Source organism: Capra hircus, chromosome 19 (genome assembly GCF_001704415.2).
Source record: "Capra hircus breed San Clemente chromosome 19, ASM170441v1, whole genome shotgun sequence".
NCBI classification, from domain to species: domain Eukaryota; kingdom Metazoa; phylum Chordata; class Mammalia; order Artiodactyla; family Bovidae; genus Capra; species Capra hircus.
The window spans coordinates 55,346,922-55,366,651 of NC_030826.1; the positions used below are offsets into that span (position 1 = coordinate 55,346,922).

Sequence of the window (19,730 nt, forward strand, 5' to 3'; positions counted from 1 at the left end):
CCAGAGCATCAGGAAGGTTTTGGGTTTTGTTCTAACTACAACAGCAATACATGCTCATGGTGAAAACAATGAAAGTACAGTTGAGGCATGTGGTACAGCAAGTAAACATATTCTGTCTCACAAAAATATCTGTCTTAATTCCAGAGATAGTCATTGTTAACCTTTAAAATTTTTAAATAACACACTGATATGATTGTTTTATAGAAATGGAATAACTAATTTTTCTGCAGTTCTTTAAAGACACAAGCATATGTCTTGGTGCTCATATAGAAAGGTGTTTCTTAGTTAGCTTCATGGATATTGATCAGGGTTAGATGTATTTTTCACATGGTATTTGTGTCACTGTTTTAGTGAGATCAGTCTGGAACGTGATATTGCTTGTTCAGGGATGGATAGATGTCTTAAAATTATCAATAAATGCTATAAAATTACTCTCCAAAAAAATTGAATTAATTCCCTGCTAGAGTGTGGACTGTAACAGTTTTAATAATTTTAATCCAGTTCCAAGCATATTGTTAGATATATAGTAATTCTTCAAAATGTTAATAAACATTGGATAAAGAGTCTGAGAATAGTATTGCAGAGACTGGATAAATCTTTTAAAAGTTGGCAATTAGTAGGTGAAAGAAATCTCATTGTTTAATTTGCTGGGTTTTTTGGGGTGGGGTGTTTTTTGTTTGTTTTGGCTATGCTCTACAGCTTGGGAGATAACAGTTCCCTGACCAGGGTTTGAACCTGGGCCATGGCTGTGAAGGCCCTAATTTGCCATTTTAATACTGAAGATAAACATCTGCTAAGTAGATGTCCATTTTAACTTATTTTTGAGTGACTTACTGTCAGTCTCTATGGAGATGTCAGCTCCGGGAGTTGGTGATGGACAGGGAAACCTGGTGTGCTGGAGTCCATGGGGTCGCAAAGAGTCGGACATGACTGAGCAACTGAACTGAATGTCAGTCTCTATCCAAAGCGCTTCATGTATGTATATTATCTATATTCTCTAATTTAATGCTTACTAAATCAGTAGGTGATATTATCTCCATTTTTACGGAAGAGAAAACTGAGGCTTGTTTCAAAGGCTTATTCAGAGTTACGGCTGATGCGCATCAGGGGCAGTGCTTGGACCTGGGTGCTCCTGCCGGTGCAGGCATAGCGCTGAGCTTTGTTGGTCCAGTGTCCTGCGTTTTATTTTCTGTGAATTTTGGGAAGGAGAGAGTTGCATAGAGAAAATGAAATCCTGCGAATGCCTTTGTGTGCCTGTGAGTGCTCACTCATGTCTGACTTCTTGCAACCGGAGGGACTGTAGCTTGCCTGGCTCCTCTGTCCTTGAGTTTTCCCAGGTAAAAAAACTGAAATGGACTGCCATCTTCTCCAGGGGATCTTCTGACCTAGGGATCGAATCCGAGTCTCTTGCATCAGCAGGTAAATTCTTTACCGCTGTACCACTTGGGAAGCCCACAAATACCTTTAGGAGACTGCCTTTTAGGATGCGGTGCACACTGCTTTAAATGAACAACTCCAGCTGCACTCACCGCCGTTTTAACATTGCTTGAGATGGGCTGTAGGGTGTGGGCTGGTTACAGTTCAGACACACTCTCATCAGACTTTAGTGTACTCCCAGTCCATTTTCCTGGGGAATCAACAGCAACATACACTCTTAAAATCATTATACATTGTGTGTACTTTTAGATTTCTTTCTTTTTAAGTAATTAGTGTGGCGTACGTGATACAATTTGTTTCTGTCTTTAGTGAAACACACCCTTTTGAATTTCTCTAGCCTGGGTTCTTTTTTGTGGCTAGCCTAACTAGCTGACCTCCTCTCGTTTCCTCTGTGAGACACTAATTTTTATTTGGCACAGCTACAGAGCTACTGATTGGTTTCATTTCTATTCAACTGTATCTTACAAAGCAATTATTGCTTGAAACACAGTTTTCATGAGTGTTAGTCTGTTTAAGCTTTCTCTAGAAAACCTAAGGTAGAAAGTTGAGTATCAGGAAAGCAAATGTTGAAAACCATCTTGATTTCTAGGGTCTGGCTGTCTGGTCACACTGCAGTTGTCTGGAATCCTGAATGACGAAGTTTATGCCCTGTGACGCATAGTACCTTTAGAGCCACAATGCTTTGGATTTTTGTCTGATTTCTGTTTTTCAAAAATGAAACTCTGTAATTTTTTTTTGACCTGTCCCAACAGTCAGACCTGGAGACCAGTGAAAACAAAGGATCAGGTCAGGGTAGGGAAGAGGGTATGGAAAATGTTGATAGGCGTGTAACAGAGATTTTTTTTGGAGAAGCTGTAAAAAGAATTTTTTTAATATGTATACACTGAAAAGTAGGCAGAAAAAGGAGAAAGTTGTTAATGCCGGGAAAACGGAAAGATTGTACCAGAAAGGAAGACTGGTTATCATAGGTTATTTAAATCACCAGTGAACTATATTTCCTAATGTAATAGTATGAAAAAGTGTTAGTTGCTCAGTCGTGTCTGACTCTTTGCCACCCTGTGGACTGTAGCTTGCCAGGCTCCTCTGTCCATGGGATTCTCCAGGCAAGAATACTGGAGTAGGTTGCCAACTGCTTAAACCAAAATGTGTGGCATTATAGGGATGGGCTGTTTTCGCTCAGTCGTGTCTGAATCTTTGCTGCCGTCTATGGGGTCGCACAGAGTCGGACACGACTGAAGTGACTTAGCAGCAGCAGGACTGAAGCCCACCAGGCTTCTCTGTCTGTGGGATTCTCTAGGCAAGAACTATTGGAGTGGGTTGCCATTTCCTACTCAAGGGGATCCTCCTGACCCAGGGATGGAACCCACATCTCCTGCTCAGCACAATTTCTTTACCACTGAACCACCTGGGAAGCTATAGGGATGGGGCAAGGTGAAATTGGCAGGGGTGAAACAGCTGAGTCCTTGTCTTTTAGGTGACAGGTGATGGCTGGAATAAACTAAGAAACAGCAGCAGAAGCATATTCTTTAGAAATAGTAAACTTAAAGAGAAACTATAACCGAAATTGAGGGTCTTTGCTTGTGGGTGTTGGGTAGGGAACTGTTCTTTTTAATAAGCCTTTTATTTACCCTGACTTTAAAAATTACGTATATGGATTCATTTCATTAAAAAGTAACTATGGTGAGTGTAAGTAAAGGGTGTTTAAGGACACACAAATACTCTGAGACTAGTGTTCATTTTTTTATACATATATTTGCCGGGACTCTTTCTTTGCTTTCCTCTCTTAAGCCAGCACAGCATAATATGTCCTAGGTATGGCCTGACTAAATAAACATGAGTTTAGTTTATTAGTTTACCTGCCATGGAATGTTTGGCCTTCAGAATTCGACTGAAGGACTTTTGTTGCCTGGTGAGTCTTTCCTCCTTGGTAACACTCATTTCCCTGTAATCTTAATATTCCCAGCTGGTTTACGCCTCAGTCTTTTTGCAGCTATGCTTGATTAATGCCCCAATTGTTAACTTTAGAACAAAAGAATGATAATCACTCCTGCCCCTCAAATGAGTCCTCTGCTAGATAGTAATTATCCACCAAAGGGTGTCACTATAAATAATCTGTCCTCATTCTGCCAGGGTCATTGTTGTTTTCTGCTTTTATTTAGCCTGTATGAAAACAGTGACTGGCCAAACAAGAACGGGGCTTCATTTTCTTTTAGTTGTGCAAAAGCCAAGGTTGTGTTTCAAATTCAGGGCTCCAAACTCTTTACTCCTCTGCGGTGATTGTACTGCCCAGGTTCCTTCCCCATCACCTGGTGCATGACCCAAGGGTCATTACAGCATCTTTGCCTGCAAGATGCTGTTTGGATCAGTTTAGTACTCCTCTGGCTCTGAGAAAAGCAGCTGTTCTCAGGGTAACTGTGAGAGGCTTCTGTTTGGCGTTTTGGCACCATTTCCAAGGCAAGCTATCTGGCAACTCAGATTCTGAAAAAGGGATTGCTTTCAAGTGTAGATCAGGACTTAACTGTGCTCCTTAGGCTAGTTAGGAATGAGTCGAGGCTGCTTCTGGAATGCTGAGCCTTGGACGGCTGTTTCAAGGGCTGTTGGGGCCCCTGAAGTCTTGGGGGTCTTGGTAGGGGAGCCCTGTGCAGGAGTCCGTCTCCGCCCACCAGAGATTCTGAGCTCCATCTCCTTTCTCTGGTCACCTGAGCTTGCCCATCACGGATAGCGAGTGGAGAGCAGCCAACTGAATAAAAAAGTAGTTCGCACGGTCATGCTCCCACTTTCTAGGGGAGACGGAGGTTTCGTTTCAGAAAACAGTTAAAGCAGCCCGGGACCAAACCCACGCTGCTGCCTTTTGACTGTGGAGAAGGGGACCCAGCTTTTTCAAAAAACCGGATCGGTTGGTAGGAGAAAGGAGGGAAGGGGCCTGTATCACTGAGAAGAGTAGGGGGCCATCCCCTGGGGCAGGCCTTTCTTCCGGTGGACTGCATTTCGTGCCTGGAGAGCAGCAGAGGGTCGAGGGAGGAAAGGCGGAGACCACCGGGACTCCAGCCGGTTCCTGCACACCGAGCACACCCAGCGGGAGGGAAGAGGAAGTGTGATCGGGAAAGGCCCGAGCCGCCGCCGCCATTGGCCGGCAGGCCTGTCAGTCGCCTGGGGGCTGAGGCTGAAAAGAGGAAGAAGGAGCTCGGGGCTCCTGCCTGGAAGGGAGGGCGGAGGACTGAGCCCGACCGAGCCAGGGGGCGTGGGGGCTGGGACGGCAGGCGGACGGGCAGGGCGGGGCTGCCTTCGATCGGGCCACTTCTCTCAATCTGCGCTCTCCTGATTCAGGGTGGCATTGTGTGTCCCGGCGTGCGGGAGCCAGTCCCCGAAGAGAGGCGAGGCTGAGCCCAGAGCGCTGGGTCGCTTCAGCAGGGAAGACTCCCTTCCCCCCTGCTCCAGGCTGCTGAGCCCTGAGCCCCGCTCAGAATGGAAGCCATCGCCAAATATGACTTCAAAGCCACCGCAGACGACGAGCTGAGCTTCAAAAGGGGGGACATCCTCAAGGTAAGTACTTATGCCCAGCTCTCGGTGAGACGGCCTCTCCGTGTGCTCACCTGCCTTCTTTTGCCCTGATAACACACAAAGAAGCTGTGCTTGTCCTTGTTTCATTGCCCACTTTTAACATTTACCATCCTGGGTGATTTGGAAAGCTAGATACCTGGTGGAATATCAAATATGACTTCAGGTGGTTGGGGTGATGTATGGTCCTTAACTGCCTTTGTGTGAATGCCTAAGTATTCATATTTGCTTGTTAATATTGGTAGTTCATGTAGAGTGGTTTGTTTTTTTTTTTAAAGAAGGATTTGTGAAAAGCACTCAATTAGTCTTATTTTTGGAGAAGGAAATGGCAACCCACTCCAGTATTCTTGAGTAGAGAATCCCAGGGACAGGGAAGCCTGGTGGGCAGCCATCTATGGGGTCGCACAGAGTCGGATATGACAGAAGCGACTTAACAGCAACAGTCTTATTTTACATAGTCAAAAGATTTTTGCATTCTGGAATGTGATTCTAGTAGGTTAGAAATTAATTTACCCTAGTTTAGAGAGGGTTAGAAGTACATGGCAAAACTTATTCAAGAACCTCAGTGTATTCTTATTCTTTGTGAAACAGCCAATGGCGTTCTAAATAACAAGGTTCAACTTGCTATTGTACAACAGAAATCGATTTTCTTGAAAGAAACTTGAGCAATTACCCCCATATTAAGACACTCAGTTGCACGAAAGAAACCTGCTGACAGTTTAAAAATAAGCTTCTTTACAGTTTGCAGCTCATTTTGAGCCCCACTATTTACATGAGATTCGCCTTCCACTTGGCACGTGTTAATTAGGGTAGCATGATGGCAGCTTGCCCTTTTGGATACGTAATTCATTTTTACACGGGTGGGTGTTATCGAATAGTGCATCAACCCTGGGAAAAACCTAAAGTTTAATGTTTGAGTCTTCACTGTGTCTTCAGTTTTGACTTTTTTCCACTGACCCTCAGTCAGATGGTTGGAATTTGCCAACCAGTTGTTTATTACTCTTGAATGAAATTATTATCATTTTATAAAGAAGAAAGTGGGAATACAGAAGTATGATTCTTTATCAGAGGGCTTGTGGCTTGTTTTTGAGTTTTGTGGGCCTGAGGAGAGTCCCGCTCTGGCTACCGGAGGCGCAGAGTCCTGCTCCTAAGCTACCTGCACGGTGGCTTCCCTCATGTTAGAAATGCAGGCCGTGCTTCATAGAAGGGGATGAAGAGCCCTGTAAGGAGAAGGAGACTGCGTGTGTTCTTTTCAGCTGTTTTTGCAATGCCAAGCTTTTTGACAGTATTCTCAAAGTAAGTGAAATACTATATGTCATCTGTTTCTGTTTCTTTAGGTAGAAATCACCAAACTTAGACCCTAAATTATTCTATCATTGATGTACAGAGGAGATTGATGTTTTCTTAGGTGATTACTATTTTCAGCAGATAGCCTTCTCCTGATACCATAATAAGATTGGCTCTTCAAAGAGGAAGAAAAAAAGTCAAGTAGCCACATTTGTCACTTGTACAAAAATGCTTTGGGGGGTCAAGCTTCGGGTTTTTGTTTGTTTACTTAAATACAAATTAGAGGTTTTTGTTAAGCTTACCCTAGAAACTTGAAACTTGCACCTAGAAGTTCATATTTTTTCTTTAAGTCTATCCAGCTGCACATTTAGCACTGAAGCAACAGATCAAAACAAAACTGTGAGCTTGAGGTCTGTTTTAGAGAATTTTTAGGTGAGAACTTTCCCTGTTGGTACTGCCACTGAAGTGAGTCTTGATCATGAGCATTTTGTAAGTTCTCCACCTTAAATCAGTAAACTTCTTGTTTAGTCACTAAAGTTGTGTCTGACTCTTTGCGACCCTATGGACTGCAGCACGCCAGGCTTCCTTGTCTTCAGTATTTCCTGGAGTATTTGCGCAAACTCATATCCATTGAGTTGGTGATGCCATCTAACCATATCATCCTCTGTTGCCTTCTCCGCCTCTTGCCTTCAGTCTTTCCCAGCATCAGGGTCTTTTCCAGTCAGTCATCTCTTCACATCAGGTGGCCAAAGTATTGCAGCTTCTGCATCAGTCCTTCTAGTGAATATTCAGGGTTGATTTCCTTTAGCATTGATTGGTTTGCTCTCTTTGCTGTCCAGTGACACTTGTTCAAACTTCTTGAACAAGTGTAATATCCTTTCCCATCCCACAATGAGTTTGATACTGTAAATTTTTTATGAAATTTTTATGATGGAAGAGAAAGTGAATCAGAGTGCTCACATTTACTTTCAGAGTGTCTGGGGAAAGAGAAAATACATATGTTTGGTTCTTTCCAGTTTGGCAGATAACTGGCATATGAAGTCATAATGCCATTATTGCTTTTGAATGGTAGCCGTTAGCTGTTTGTTAGTAATCTTGTGGCTTTACTCCAAAAAAAAAGAGTGACGATACAGTAGTTGCCCTTTGTCTCATAATTCTGTGAAACAGCTGAGTGAAGAGAAGTGCTTTGTCTTAAATGCTATTATTTAAAAAATAATTTTTTTTTCTTTTGATTATTAAAGAAGTAACTGGCTTCATTTGGGTGGCTGTGATATGTTTTGCTAACTCTTTAGGTTGTTAGTTGTGAGCTAAATTATGGTTAGAAGTGGCTGGAAAGCATTGACCAGATTCCCTCGATTGAAATAAGCATATATTTTCTCTTTGTTGATAAGAGGTACACATACACTTGGGCATTGAATACATTTTATTTGAAGATAATGAAATAGAAAGGGGCTCGGCCCTCTGCCTCTGGCTAGAGTTCCTGGTTAACTTTTGGTGGGTGTTGATGCCTGTCCTCCAGCACACCACTTCCTTAATTTCTATCTATGTATTGATTGGTATTGCCCTGAGAAAAGAGAACAAGTTAAAACGGCTTTTTGGAACCCTTAAGTAAGGCTTCAGTATATCTGCCTTTGTTAATTTCCCTCTTAAAAAAAGCTTTCTTTTTTTGAGGCGGGCCAGGGAGGGCACTGAGACGTAGGGAATGAAGGAAACTGCTCTGCTTCTGCAGTTTCAGGTCTTACACGGCTGCTGCTGCTGCTGAGTCGTTTCAGTCGTGTCCGACTCTGTGCGACCCCATAGACGGCAGCCCACCAGGCTCCCCCGTCCTGCATGGCTGAAAGGAACCTAAATTTCACCCCCATTGAAGGGCAGCCTTGAGATAGCCCCAGGGGTTCTCCACTGGGGCCCTGAATCCTCTGCCCTAGAATACACAGAATGCTGAGCTTATCTGAAGTTGCATCTGCCTTCTAGTGGCTTTTTTGTACCTCTACTTCAGCTAGGAATTAAGAGACTGTTTTGAGCTCTCAAACCTGGGCTCATTGCATTCTTTAGCTGGATCCTTATTTTCTAGAGACAGACCTTTGACTCTTGAAGAATACCAGCAGTAGATCATCTCATGATCTTTGTCTGGCACGGACCTCCTTTCCAGGTTCCTAAACTGCTTTAAAACTCGGTCTTGGTGGCTTTAAAACTCGTTCAGTGCTGGTGGCCCTGTTTCACGCTTGCATAGCATCTCCATGAGCCACATTCTGGGGTAAGTGGCCTTCAGAGTTGGGGGGAAAATAGATGTACTTTGTCCCTTCAGGAACTCTAAAATAAGAGAAATGAGGTAAATATGTGAAACTGTGCAAGAGTGTGTAAAATTAGAGGATCTTCAGAACAGGAAGAGACATCCGTATTTTACAGGTGAGGAAATGGTAGCCGTGGAGGTTAACGTGGCACAACTGTTAGTGCTGATCTGGTATTTGAGAGAATGCTGAAGTTGGGTCACACACTTTAACTGCCAGTATAACTTAGAGGGAAAGAGATTGGTAAGGGCTCAAGTCGGAGAGAGCTGCGTGCAGGAGGCGTGACTTGCACTGGTCCTTGTGTTGAGCAGGGGGAGGGGGAGCGGGACTGGGCTTGTTGTGTTTCAGACAGGAATGTTAGAATAAGGTGATAGTCTGTGACAGAATGGAAAATAAGATAGAATTGGAGCCAAGCAAGGAAAACTCAGTAAGAGTTTGATCTTGTCTTTAAGCCTCTGAAGGTTATTAGCTGATGATGAAAGTATTCTCTGTGTAAATCTAATGATTTCTAGGAGGGGAGCCTGGAGTCCCAGCCTCCCTGGTCACAGTTATCAGGCTGTGAGATATGGGCCTGCACAGGTATTGGAGACTAGGAGTGAAGGACAGGGGTGCTTTGAGTTAAAGGAAATATAATGGGATTTCTGCCTGTCAAGGGTGGTGGTGGGGGCATTTGAATACATTTCCTGTGTAACTGAGAAAAGAATGTCCATCGAGTATATGCTCCTGAGAACCAGGAACATGAACTAGGGTTTGATTAGTTACAGTTTTCATAACAGCTCGTGAGTCCTGAATTTCCGTGCACAAGTCTCATTTCAGGTGTTTGAACATCATACCTAAAAAATAAGAAGATAGGGTAGGGTTTTTTCCTTCAGTGTTTCAAAATGAGCGTATTGATACCGTTTTTGAAGTATTTCTTTGCCTATTGATAAGAATTGTTACCAGTCTTGTTAACTAAACTGAAAATGTTGCGTTTAACCCTCAAGAATGAGGGCAGTTTGCATTCTCTTACAACAGTTTGCCTTTCATTGTATGTATTTCGCCCTCTGCCATCTGAATGGACTATTTCTAAAAAGGTGCTAAGGATGAACTTTGAGTTCCTATGCAGTGTTCATTTTTGAGAGAACTGGGGCCCGGGGAGGTGGGGGAACTGGCTGAAGACCAGTCATCGCTGTTTGGAGAAAGAAGTGTCTAAGGAAACGCACTGTTCCTTTGGGGTCTTCAGTTCTGACCGCATGAGCCATTATAGTTAAGTCATCATTGAATGGCTACTGTTGACGGGGCATTTAATGTGTGCCTCAGAGTTAATGTGATTTCTGATTTGGGGCATCGAAAGGTTGGCATTATTAGTGCCATCTCATGGGTGCAGAAGTTAACTAATGGGCTCAGGTAAGAGGCAGAGCTGGGGATTGATCTTGAGCTGGCTACAGCACTTCCCCTGCAGTGCATTAGTGCCCCTGTTAACCATCAGGTGTGAGTAAACCAGAAATGGAAACTTAGCGGCAGTCCTGAATTGCTCACCTGGGAGGCATGGACAGCCATCTCATGGCACTGTCTGTGCGTAGTGGCATATTAGACATCCTACGTAAAGTAAGCTGAGGGTAATAATAAAGGAAATGAGGTGGGGAAACGGGCATTTCTCCTGTCCGGTGAGAAGAGCTGATGAACACGGGCCCACCCTCTCGGTGAGGGTGTGAGGATATGGGTTTGTCGCCTCCCGCCAGTAGAGGTTTGTGTGAACACAGTTGGTTTTTCTCAACAGTGGCTTGGTGATACAGGTTAGACCATAAAATGACCCAGCAATTCTGCTTTTAAGAATTCAGTCTTAAGAAAATACACACACATATTTTTTAAAATTGTAGATATAAGGATATTTATTTCAGTGAATCTGTATACCACCTAGAAAAGAAATTTCTGCAGTGAAATTATGAAATAGGATCATTTTTAAGATGCACTTCAGAGATATTAAAAGATGTAAACAAAGGCATCTTCGAATCCATAGAATTACCTACTAGGGGGAAAAAACCTTACAAGAACTGATTATGGTGCCTGTAAAGTGGGCTTCCCAGGTGGCTCAGTGGTATAAATAATCTGCCTGCTCTGTGGAAGATGTGCGTTTGATCCCCTGGGGGAGGAAATGGCAAGCCACTCCTGTATTCTTGCCTGGAAAATCCCATGGACCAAGGAGCCTGTTGGGTTCCAGCCTATGGAGTTGCAGAGATAGGCACAACTGAGCAACTGGAAAAGAGCAATGCCTCTTCTGAGGACAGTGCTGGTCTCTTTGGCAGGTGTGTCCTCTCTCCTGCCTCCTGGTGGGTGTGGAACGAGAGACACCTGCGGTGGTGACCTGCTCCAGGCCTGACTCCCCTGCAGACCCCGACTCTGCTGCTGGCAGGTCCTGCCGTGGGGTCTTGGGAAGCTCTGCTTTGGTTCTACCGTCCTCAGAATGGGAACAGTGGCATCTGCCTTCCTAGAGTCACAGTGAGGATTCAAGACCTAATACATTAGTGTGCTTAAGGCAGTGACTTGCATTAAGCAGATAGTTGTGCTCCCTGCCGTTAATTGTATTGTTTCTCAGACACACAAGAGGCAAGAGGGTGTCTTCCAGCCACTGGCTCAGGTAACTTAAGTCACATGACTTGATGCACATAACTGGCCAGGTGCTTGTCCTAAAATTACCTCAGACTCGGAACTGTGTCCCCTGTCCCAGAGCTGAGCTGAAAGCGTGATACTGGTGGAGGGTGTGTGAAAGACAGTAGCTCCTTTGTTCTCTCTCTTAGGTTTAAACCGGAAAGCAGAGAGGTGGGTATTTAGCCCAGCGTCCTGTTGGGGACCTCGCTGTTGTGTATTTCTTGGGCTGAGTGGAGCTTTGGGATTATGCTTTTGGCTAGTATTAGAAATGATAGATGAAACAGCCTTGGGAAAAACTCCTTATATTTTATATAAGGTGTCCTTCATTATTAGGCCTTCCCTGGTGGCTCAAATAGTAAAGAATCTCCCTTGCAATGCAGGAGACGTGGGTTCGATCCCTGGGTTGGGAAGATCCCCTGGAGAAGGGAATGGCTACCCACTCCAGTATTCTTGCTCAGAGAATCCCATGGACAGAGGAGCCTGGAGTCTTTGGTTATTATAGGCATCCCCAGGCAGGACTTGTGGGAGAATGTTCTCTATGGTCTCAGTATCTAGGAGAGGTATATTTTCCCCTCAGACAGCGTTTTGAAATCTTAAGGATGCTATAAACAATGCCTTGGTATGTTTCCTTCTTTATCACGTAGGAAAGCTTAGAGCCTGCTTTAGTCTCATTTCTAGCAGTAGCTCTTACATTTTCTGTCCTAATGTTTTTATTGAAACCACTAATAATTATTAGTGGTTAAATAGTGTTTTTTTCATGCTAACAATGGCTTTGATTTTTAACTAATTTTATTTTTCTTTAACAGCGGAGCTTTAAAATCTACATTTAGCAAAATGGCAAAGACTTTTATAATACTTTGCTTTTGAAAACTACAGAAAGCATCAGTTTTTTTTAAGTGAGAGGAAATGTATTTTGGACCTTGAAACTGTAAACTTCACAGAGAACAAGAGAGCAGTGTGTTTTCAGTCAGAATATTGATCATTGCGTGTCTTCTTCGTGTCATTATTTCATAGGTCTTTTGCTTTCCTGGACGAATGTGTATGGTTTGAAATGGATTGCTAGAGGAAAAAGAATATATTTTCATTTTATTATCAGTTTTTCCATTTTTCTTAACATTTAAAATTATTTTAACAAATGTTAATAGAAAAAAATAGTAAATTCAAAGGCCTCCGTAAACTCCTCACTGCAGCATTTTTGCTCTTACAGGTCTCTTCGGGGCTTTATCATTGCACAGACGTTTTTATAGTGCTAGAATTGTAGCAGACTTAACATACAGCATATGTTACCATTCTCATATTTGTTTTACTAATTATTTTTAATGGTTTAGTATTTTTAGATATTTGTAAAGTTAATATTCTATAATTGACGTAGATATTTTCCTATTGCTGGATTCTTGTTTCTATTAAAAATTTAGTGCATAATCTCAGAGGAGGCTTTTGGTTATGTCTGATGCTCTGTTGTCGTAAAGGACTGAACAGATTACCTACTTGAGATCATGTTAAATGAGAATGGCCCGTCATCTTAGAATACAGAATAATAGTGCAGCTAGTGTTGGCTTCATTCTCTGTCCTCCTTTAACAATAGAACATTATTTCACAGTTTGACAGTGTTTTATGAGACTGTGGAACCAGATCTGTGAAGTGATTGAATCCTTCTTCAGCATCTAAGACACCTCACAGCAGCATACAGTTTTTCTGAAGCATGTTTTATTTCATACTGTCCTTTCAGGTGATTAATTTGCTTTTTTATAGCGGTCAAGTAAACAAGTAATTTTGATAGCTGAGAAATTTAATGTGTATTCATAGATGTAGTTTTAATTCAGTTTTACTTTTCTGGCTAAATGAATCCCTTCTAGAGGGAGATAGATCATCCATCCTCACTCATGTTTGGAAAAAGATGGGAAGACAGACAAACCAGGCTTTGTTGAGTTGATGCTGCAAATGTTTAGCTTTAGAGCCAGGAGGCTCTGCTGAGAGCTTTGGAGAAAAAAGTAGAGAGACTTATTGAAACATCCTCACGCTCTTACACGTACTGCAATACAAAGGAAAAAAAAAACTGTCGTGTTTTCTCTGATTGTTGGGATGACTGAGAACTGTTGCTTTCTATAGCATGCTTTTCTATAATGGATATTTTTATAAGCATATATTAGTTTCATAATCAGAAAAACCGTAAAAAAAAACAAAAACACTACAGTAGTCTTCCAGATGTCAGTGTATAAGTCAACAAATGTTTTAGAGTCTCTTTTGCTTTCTTCAAAGGACAAAGAAATCACAATGGACAGCTTCATAGACTAAATTTGTTTCAGTTCTTTTTGGTGCAGGCGTGCAAGGATCTCCACATTATCTAGGTCTACTCCATAGAATGACTAGATGTAAAATAGAGAATGTACAGCAATAAGCTAAAAGCCTGCTCTGCCCTTTTCCTTATGAAAAACTAAGATTGGCCCTAAAACTGGTATTGCTGCCCAGATTTCTAGTTAAATCTCGCTTATCTTTTCCCTGCACCTGATACAAAACTAATGTAATGTGCTTTCTTACTTATGTAATTTTGATTTCAGTCTGTCTCCAAACTGGACTGAGATTAGTAATGCAGCCAAATTGTAGTTTTTCAGAGGTTTAATTATCCATGTCTCCTTCCTTGTCTGCTGTCTGCATTGAGCTTTAATCAAGTTCACATTTTATTTATCAACATCTATAAAAATGTTTAGCTTTGAAAAGTAAAATTAAGAGAAAAAATAAGGATTTGCAGTTATTAGTCGGTTTTAATTATCTGTAGTGCACTCAAAAAAATCAGATATCTGTATTTCATGCTTTTTAAATGTTTATCAAAGTAGTTTAATAGAAAAGTATAAAGGAACATAATCCCTCCTGTCAGCCAGATAACTTTTTGAAATTAAATAAACATATGTTGTACTTGTTAGCAGATGTAAAAGGCAGGCATTCCTCCCATAGAAAATAACTGTTCTGCTTTTCTGTAACCTTCAGGAAAAAAAAAGCATTTAGTGAATATAGCCATAGGTGCTTTCACTATACTTTCTGAGTATGATGAGAAGCACAGTGAAGCCACACGCAAAATTGTAATAATGAAAGAAAGCAGGTGCTTCGTCTTTGGAAGGAAGGATGGGGTTTCTGTTTAAATGTACTGAACCTCTTTAGAAAAAAGCAGTAGCTCGAAAGGTTTCTTTGCCAGCCTATCAGAGAAGATAATAATGATTAAGACTTTCTCAGAGTCACATGTTTTAGCTGAGTCAGAGTAGATCTTGAACCTGAAATTGGTGTTAATTTTCCCAGAAGCTGTGCTAACATTGTCTGCATCTGATATCCAAATGAATCTGTGGCTAATGGCCTCACTTAGTGCTAGAAGTGGAAACTTGTAGCCCTGCAAGTCTTTTCCTGGAGACCAATAAAGTCTCCAATACTTCGGCCACCTGCTGCAAAGAGCCGACTCACTGGAAAAGACCCTGATACTGGGAAAGATTGAGGGCAGGAGGAGAGGAGAAGGGGACGACAGAGGACGAGATGATGGTTGGGTGGTGTCACTGACTCAATGGACATGGGTTTGAGCAAACTCTGGGAAATAGTGAAGGACAGGGAAACCTGGTGTGCTCCAGTCCATGGGGTCACACAGAGTCAGACACGACTGAGCCACTGAACAACAAATGTAGGTTGCTGACTGAGAAGGAACTAGCGTTTGACTCGGAAGTCATTCTCTTTGTGTTCAGGTGCCCTCTGTCTGCCTTCTTGGAGCAGCTGATGTACATACACATACCTGAACAGTTGTTGCCCTTAAAGACTATAGAAGTTATTTTCAAACGTAGCTATTAGTGTGTTGGTATTGTGTGTCAAAAGTGTAAGCTTTCTGCATGTTCTTTCTCTCACTCTTCTTTCTTATTAGATATTAAAGGTCTCACAGACGAAGCAGACTTCTCATTTGCATATTCTCCGATAACCTGATGAAAAATGATTGATTACCTGCTTTAGGAGGGGGTTGACTTTAATAATAGAAGAATAGCAACCTCAATTTGAAGTGAACTGTGGGACACTTTTTCCTTTAATGTAAATATTTATAAATACTTAAGAGTATAGCCTAAAATTTCCCTCTAAATGCTGCTTTAGTTGCTTCCCATAAATCTGGGTGTGCAGTGGTTTTTGTTTTCATTAATCTCAAAATATTTTCCAATTTGTTGTTTTTTTTCTTTGACCTATTGGTTATTTAGGAGTGTGTTGTTTAATTTCCACATATTTGTGAATTTCCCAGAATTCCTTTTGCTGCTGATTTCTAGTTTAATTCCATTAGGCTTACAGAGCATGCTGATTAAAGTTCTTCTACATTTATTGAGGCTTGTTTTATGGCCTGGCATGTGGTCTGTCCTGGAGAAGGTTCTGCTGTGTGCTGTTGGTTTGAGTGTTCTCTGGATGTCTCTTAGGTCTAGTCGGGTTTTTTTCCTTGAGTATGTGTCATGATAGTTGTAGAATTTTGATGAATTCTTAACACATTATTGACTGGTGGATTTTTGCAGAAACTAACACCTGTGGCATTAATACGTCTCTTGTCAGCAGTACATTAAGACTGCTTACCCCGGTGTCCTGGTGAATTACATGAGCAAACTGAGTTTTTCCTAGGCTAAGGGTACAGTGCTTAGTGCAAAGGGTTTGAGATACAGATGTATTTAATAATTCAGTTTTGAGAGCTATGCTAGAGGTATGCACAGTGTTCTGAATGAAAACAGACTTGGTAAGACAGGTGTATTGAAAAGTTTTCTGAGCTAATTTAGAAATACTCATAACTGCTCTGTCCATCCAGATATGTCTGACGAACTGAGGCCTTTGTTTCTAACATTAACAGAGCTTACTGTCAAACTCGGAAGAGTTGTTGGAGTTGTCCTAGAACATGTAAACTTGAAAGGTTAATTGCCTTTCAGTGTATTTGACACTTACAAAAGGAGACATTCTGATAACAACATGGCCCATGCAGAGAGCTTCCAAGTAATTATGACACTTCATGTTTTGTAACCATCAATCTCAATTTTATGTCCATGACACCACCACCCCACTTTTTAAGGAAATATTTATGGAAATAGGTTTCTATTACACAATTGTATTTAGAACATGCTGAGTAATGTTTTTAAGGGGGATTACTTTAAAGTAGAACTTTCCAGCTATTTAAAATAGCGTGAACTTTACACTGGTATTTTGGTAACTTCAGAAATGGAAAGGATTGAACATTTTATTTTCTCCAACACCATATGAATGTGAATTATATTTAACAAGTTTATAGTCCAGCATGGTATACACCTGAAATCTGCTATCTAGATGTTAGTTTCTAAAGTTTAAAAAATCTGTGGTCAGAGAAGTGGAAAATTGAATACCTTTTCATGAAGCCTTTGAAAGAAAATTGCTCAAGTAAATAAAGAACTTCAAGATTCCTCTTCATAGACTTGAAAACATTTACTGAGCTAAACATGTACTCAGTTGTTTATCAGATATAAGAATGGGAGCCCCAAAGTTCAGTGTTCTGTTTACAGGAAGGGTAGAATAAAATGTCAGTGCTACTTGCACTCTTAGCCAGGGTCCCTCGACAGGATTCTCTCATTAAGATAAAACTAAAGCTGCAACAGCATCTTTACTGAGCGTAGTTTCCCGGGTTTTGTTTTTGTTTTTTACTTTTTTGTATTGGAATATAGTTAACTGCTGGGAAGAATTAAGAGCAGAAGAGGAGGCGTCAGAGGATGAGATGGCTGTATGGCATCACCGACGCAGTGGACATGAATGAACTCGGGCAAAGTTCCGGAGATGGTGAGGGACAGGGAGGCCTGATGTGCTGCAGTCACGGGGTCATAGAGAGTTGGACACGACTGGGCGACTGAACAGCGTAGTTGATTAACAATGTTGTGGTAGTTTCAAGTGCACAGCAGTGACACATGTATTCTTTTAAAAAATCTTTTCCCGTTTAAGTTGTTATGTAATAATGAGCAGAGTTCCCTTTATGAACCTAGGGGTTTTTTTTAACATAGATTTTTTTTTTTTTTAAAGCAAGTTTATTTTAGAACATTTTAGATTTACTGAAAAACTTGCAAAGAGAGCACGGAAAGATCCCCTATCTCACACCCAGTTTCTCACTAACGTCTTACATTGGTGTCGTACATTTGTTAACCACTCACTAGTGAACCAATACTGAGCCACCATTTTAAGCATTTTTATGCCTGCCCTGGGCCTTCATTGCTACGCATGGGTGTCTGTAGCTGCGGCAAGCAGGCCTTCCTGGTAGGGGCTGCTTTTGTTTCGGACCACAGGCTCTAGACACCTGGACTTCAGTCGCTGTGGCGTGCGGGCTCAGCAGTTGCGGCCCCGCGGCCTGTGACATCTTCCCGGGCCAGGGCGCAGACCTGTGTCCCCTGCAGTGGCAGGCAGAGTCCTTACCACTGGGTCACCAGGGGCGTTCAGGACGTGGTAGTATTTCTCAGGCTTCCTTCATGTTTCCTAGCGTCCTTTTTCCTGTTCCAGGATTCCATCCAGGATGCTGCATTGTTGAGTTGTGTTTCCTAAGGCTTATTTTGGCTGTGTTGGCCGAACATAGATTAAAACACACACGCTCAAAGTTTAATATGTCCTTTTGATTTTTTGATAGTCTGTACTTAAGAATTGTTTCCTAAAAGCTCATAAATTGTTGTTTTTGTGAAAGGTGTTATTGCTCATGTAACGCTTATTGACTTTTTTAAGGTTGGACCATTCAAGTATTTGGCTTCCGTGTGAACTGATGATGCTGGATATTAACCACATTCTTCCATACTATAGCCAGTAGCCTTATGTGACTGTTGAAATTAGGTAAAGTATTCACTTCTTCACTTGCACTGGCTGTGTTTCAAGATCCTACTAGCTGTGTCTGGCTAATGGCTGCTATATTGGACAGTGCAGCTGTAGGACATTTATGTCATTGTAAGAAGCTTCTTTGGACAGCCCTGCTGTAGAATGTCACCACCAAATAACGGTGTTTTTGTGTTCAGAGTATTTTGGGTGTCAGTTGGAAATGCCGGGAATCATATCTTCCCTCTCGGTGCAAACCATTGATGGTGACCTTGGTCTTTGGAGATGGGGCCCTTGGGCAGAATCAGGTCGGGGGAGGGAGAGAAGGAGGCTGCTGTGGACCGACAGTGGAACTGGGGCAGGATTTCTCTTCCTCTCCTTGTGGCCCTTTGACTTCCCAGACCCTTTTCTCCATAGCGCTGAGCCTTTTCTACCGCCAGCCACGCAGACAGAGGCAGATACTAGGGACCTGTAGTCATCCCGTGGAGTCTGAGGCGTGCTCGTCGAATGGCTCCACTGGGGTGACACGCAGTGTGTTGCGGAGTCCAGTGCTGCCTCTTCTAATCTGAGTTCTTGTGTCATTGGATGTGTAATGTGGTCTCGAGCTGAATGTGCAGACTGCAGCATCTGAGGCCCATCCAGAGCGTAGAGGCAGCGTTTCTCTGAATTCAGCAAAACCATAATTATCGTGTTTTCTTTTCAGAACTCTGTTTTACATAAATATCTTGGGCAAAGTCTTACTCTTACTGTAGTCATTTTGTTTCTTTGTGTTAAATTACATTGACATTTTGCACAATTAAATATCCTTACCCTAAAAGCTCTACAGTGTTTCATTAGTGAACATAACTTGCCAGAAATGTCAAATAATGGGATGATGAACCATTGTAATTATGTTTAAACAGTATTTGGTCAGTTTTCAAAAACGAGGTGCATCGTTTCCCTGAACACTGAGCTATTTCACACTTTGTGGTCTTCAGACCTGCCATTCCTTTTGTCCAGTATAACCTTGGTCACCTCCCATCCTTCTCTCGTGACTTACAGCAAGCCTGCCTGAGTTCCAGAAGTCTTTCTCGACGCTTTTCTTTCCCTCAGGTGCCTCAAGAGGTGCCACTGTGTGCTGGCCCTTGGCGTATTGATTCCCTGGGTCTCGGGTTCCTGTGTGTCCGTGTCTTGCAGAGCGTCCCGCAACATGGTCGTTTCGTTTGTTGGAACAGACGAAGCGTTGAAACCCACACCAGGTCCATCCCTCTCAGTGTAAATTGAGTCCATAGTTGGATGTTGTCTTTATTACCCAGTATTGGCCTGTCGGAGGTCAGACTGGGTTCTTATGTTGCCTCAGCTGTTTTTGCATTTATTTAGGTGACATAAACCAGGAATAGGAACTCTGGAATTTCTGCTGTAATTTGTTACTCCCTTACTTTGCCACCACCTGAGTTATGCTTCTTAGCTACTATTCCTTTGTGTCTCTCTAAGGTGTAATTACACTTTACTATGCATGTGATCTAAAGACTGTTTAGCCAGTTTTACTTTTGTTACTGTCCAAAAAACTTTCCCGGTTTCCACCAATTTTTAATTTTTGGACATTTATTCCATCTATAGTCATGATGGCATTTTATTTCAGCAGATGGTTCATAAGATGTTGCTTTATAGAAGGAAATTGAAAACCTTTGGCTTTCTCTGTTGAATTCTTTTTTTCTTTAAGTGTATAAGAAAAACAAGGAAAAAAAA

The 19,730-nt window shown here is 42.0% G+C and overlaps 1 protein-coding gene and 1 pseudogene across 1 annotated transcript in view; one reads left to right on the plus strand and one right to left on the minus strand.

Moving 5' to 3' along the window:
- LOC102174336 overlaps positions 1-4,150 on the minus strand; it is a 45,146-nt pseudogene extending 40,996 nt beyond the window's left edge.
- Positions 1-19,730, plus strand: part of GRB2 (growth factor receptor bound protein 2) — a 66,046-nt gene that overhangs the window by 3,776 nt on the left and 42,540 nt on the right. The window contains exon 2 of the mRNA XM_018063823.1: positions 4,765-4,980. Coding sequence (XP_017919312.1) covers positions 4,903-4,980 — 78 coding nt within the window. The 5' untranslated portion in view covers positions 4,765-4,902. The remainder of the gene's footprint in view (positions 1-4,764; positions 4,981-19,730) is intronic.